The sequence below is a fragment of the Glycine max genome, chromosome 19, assembly GCF_000004515.6.
Source record: "Glycine max cultivar Williams 82 chromosome 19, Glycine_max_v4.0, whole genome shotgun sequence".
Lineage (NCBI taxonomy): Eukaryota > Viridiplantae > Streptophyta > Magnoliopsida > Fabales > Fabaceae > Glycine > Glycine max.
The window spans coordinates 40,627,580-40,629,983 of NC_038255.2; the positions used below are offsets into that span (position 1 = coordinate 40,627,580).

The following is a 2,404-nucleotide window of genomic DNA, read 5'->3' on the forward strand; positions in this document are numbered from 1 at the left end:
ATGGGGAGTGAAATGCAACCCTTTGTAGAGACACCACCAAAAGTGGTGGAACCAAACCGTTATTCACATAGGTCAATTGAGACACTGGTGGTGGTCATAGCAGTGATCACAATAGTTGGTGTCATTGCAGGAATGATTGCTAGATTGTGTGGTGGAAGGCACTTTGGGGGCAATGGGGAGAATGACATAGAAGGTTGGGTTGAAAAGAAGTGTAGAAGTTGCATTGATGGAGGACTCCCACCTCCACCTCCTCCACCTGAAGAACCAAAGCCAGCACCAGCACCGGAAGGGGATGCAAGTAAATGAATCAAAATGGCTCGGATCAGATGATGCATTCTATTCTAACACAAACATTGTAAGTCAGTATAGAACTTGATAAAATGCTCTGTTTTGGCTAGCCAAGTGATACAAATGTTGGGGAAAGGTTACATAGCTTTAACTGATGTATAGAGTAGCATTGTGTTAGTTCTAAAACCTAAAACTATTCATGTTAGATTCACCTTGTTGCTGCTATTGGACTTTCAGTTTTCAGTTTTATTTTGTTGGTCATTCATTGCTTCTTTAAACTTCATTATCCCAGTGAGAGAACATATTTCAGTTTTTTCAAACAAAACATGTTCCAACATTTGCAGTGATGTATGATGCTTATGCTAGATTGGACATTCACAGAAATGAAAAGGGGGAAAACAAAGTAGCATATATTTTCAGTTTTTAATCAACGACATTTAATGTGGAAATTTGCCTTTATAGAATTTAGTTGTTCATTTCATTCAAGTCATTTTTTGTAGCTTATCTTAGATGAAAAATCGTTGAAGCGATGTTTTTTTTTTTTAATAAAAAAAGCAAATAAAAGAAGAAGAAATACTAGTCTTACAAAATAACTAACATTTTTCAATGTTCCAGCGTTACATGGGATTCATTTTTCAAATAGGATCCAATTGTTTGTCAGTATATTAGTGGAGCCACTTATCATGACAAGGTTTAATATGTGACCGAAAAATCTTCAGGCGATTACTTTAGCCCCCTAGGGTTTACTTTTGGAATAGAATCTGAAATGTATGTTTAAAGATGCCACCAGCATCATGGCACAAAGTTGCTATTCAATAGTACAAAGCAAAAAGCTCTCCATGCCGTTACCTGATGCTATTGAAAAGCCAAACAAAGTTTCCAAGCTTTCTTTCAGTCATTTCACTATTGGAATCTTACCGTTCCTACTACTAATTAAATGCATACACCTTTTTTTTTATCAGTAAGAAATAAGAATAAAAAACAGGTAACAAGAGCAGGATGGATCCAGGAGAATATCAATGAGGGGATAATTTTTTTAAAAAAAATATCTAACTTCTAATAAATAATTATTTAATAGTTTAACAAAAATATTTATTGTTAATTTTATGTCTAAAATTATATATATAATTCACTACTAGAAGAAAATTAAATAATTATCAACTTAAAATCTATTTTTCTCATACATTTTTCTTTATTAGTATTCTTTTAATTTTAATTTTTTTTCTTATATATATATATATATATATATATATATATATATATATATATATATATATAATGGGTCCTAAGGGAGAGGGGGAGGTCAAGACCCTTGCTTTCCCCCTTTGGATTCGTTCCAACTAAACCTCTATAATTACTAATGTAAATATTCAATCAATTTTGATGCACTATTTCAAAGGGAGTTTTGAGATGTTTATTGTGAGAACTAAACTTTTCTATTTGCTTAGCATGGCAATGAAAAGATAAAAAGATTGCTGCAAATTCAATACCAAACCAGAAACCTTGATTGGAAATTCTTTCTAATGCACGCAACTTATTCCACCCTGCATACCTTACATAAACACTGCACAAATAAACAAAACAATGTGTAAAATAGTAATACAAGCAATAAATTACAGATCAAGCGAAAGCATTCATTTGAGCTTGGGCCAAAATGTTTCTTCATTGCAACATTTAATGGGCTATTGCCTCAGCAGCCCCAAATTTTTATTCCTACACTCCATAAAAAAGTAGATAGAACCAAACGAACAAAATGCCCCCACCCTCTCTTAAACTCATCTGCCACCCCTCGACCCTAGCATCTCCTCTTCCCTTCTAATTCCTCGCCACCTAACCAACCCTGCTTCCAACTATCAAGTTTTGGATTGAGTGATCAAGAAATACATATTGTGTTCTGGATTACTCAATCCAGAACTATATACTACAATATACACTTTTGGATTGTATTTCGAAATGATGTTGGTATAGTTCAATATTGAGTAATCCAGAATACAATATGCTACAACTATCATAAGTGTTTGATTACAAGGTTTGTAAATTTAAAAATGATCCAAGAGCATGAGGCATGTCAATTTGGCAAAATGGAGATATCATACATACACACGCTAGTACATAA

The 2,404-nt window shown here is 33.4% G+C and overlaps 1 protein-coding gene across 1 annotated transcript; it reads left to right on the plus strand.

Annotated features, from left to right (window-relative positions):
* On the plus strand, window positions 1-306 carry LOC102665140 (uncharacterized). Its single transcript, XM_006604301.4, has one exon. The coding sequence runs from the start codon at window positions 1-3 to the stop codon at window positions 304-306; it is 306 nt and encodes a 101-aa protein (XP_006604364.1).
* The last annotated feature ends 2,098 nt before the right edge of the window (window positions 307-2,404 follow it).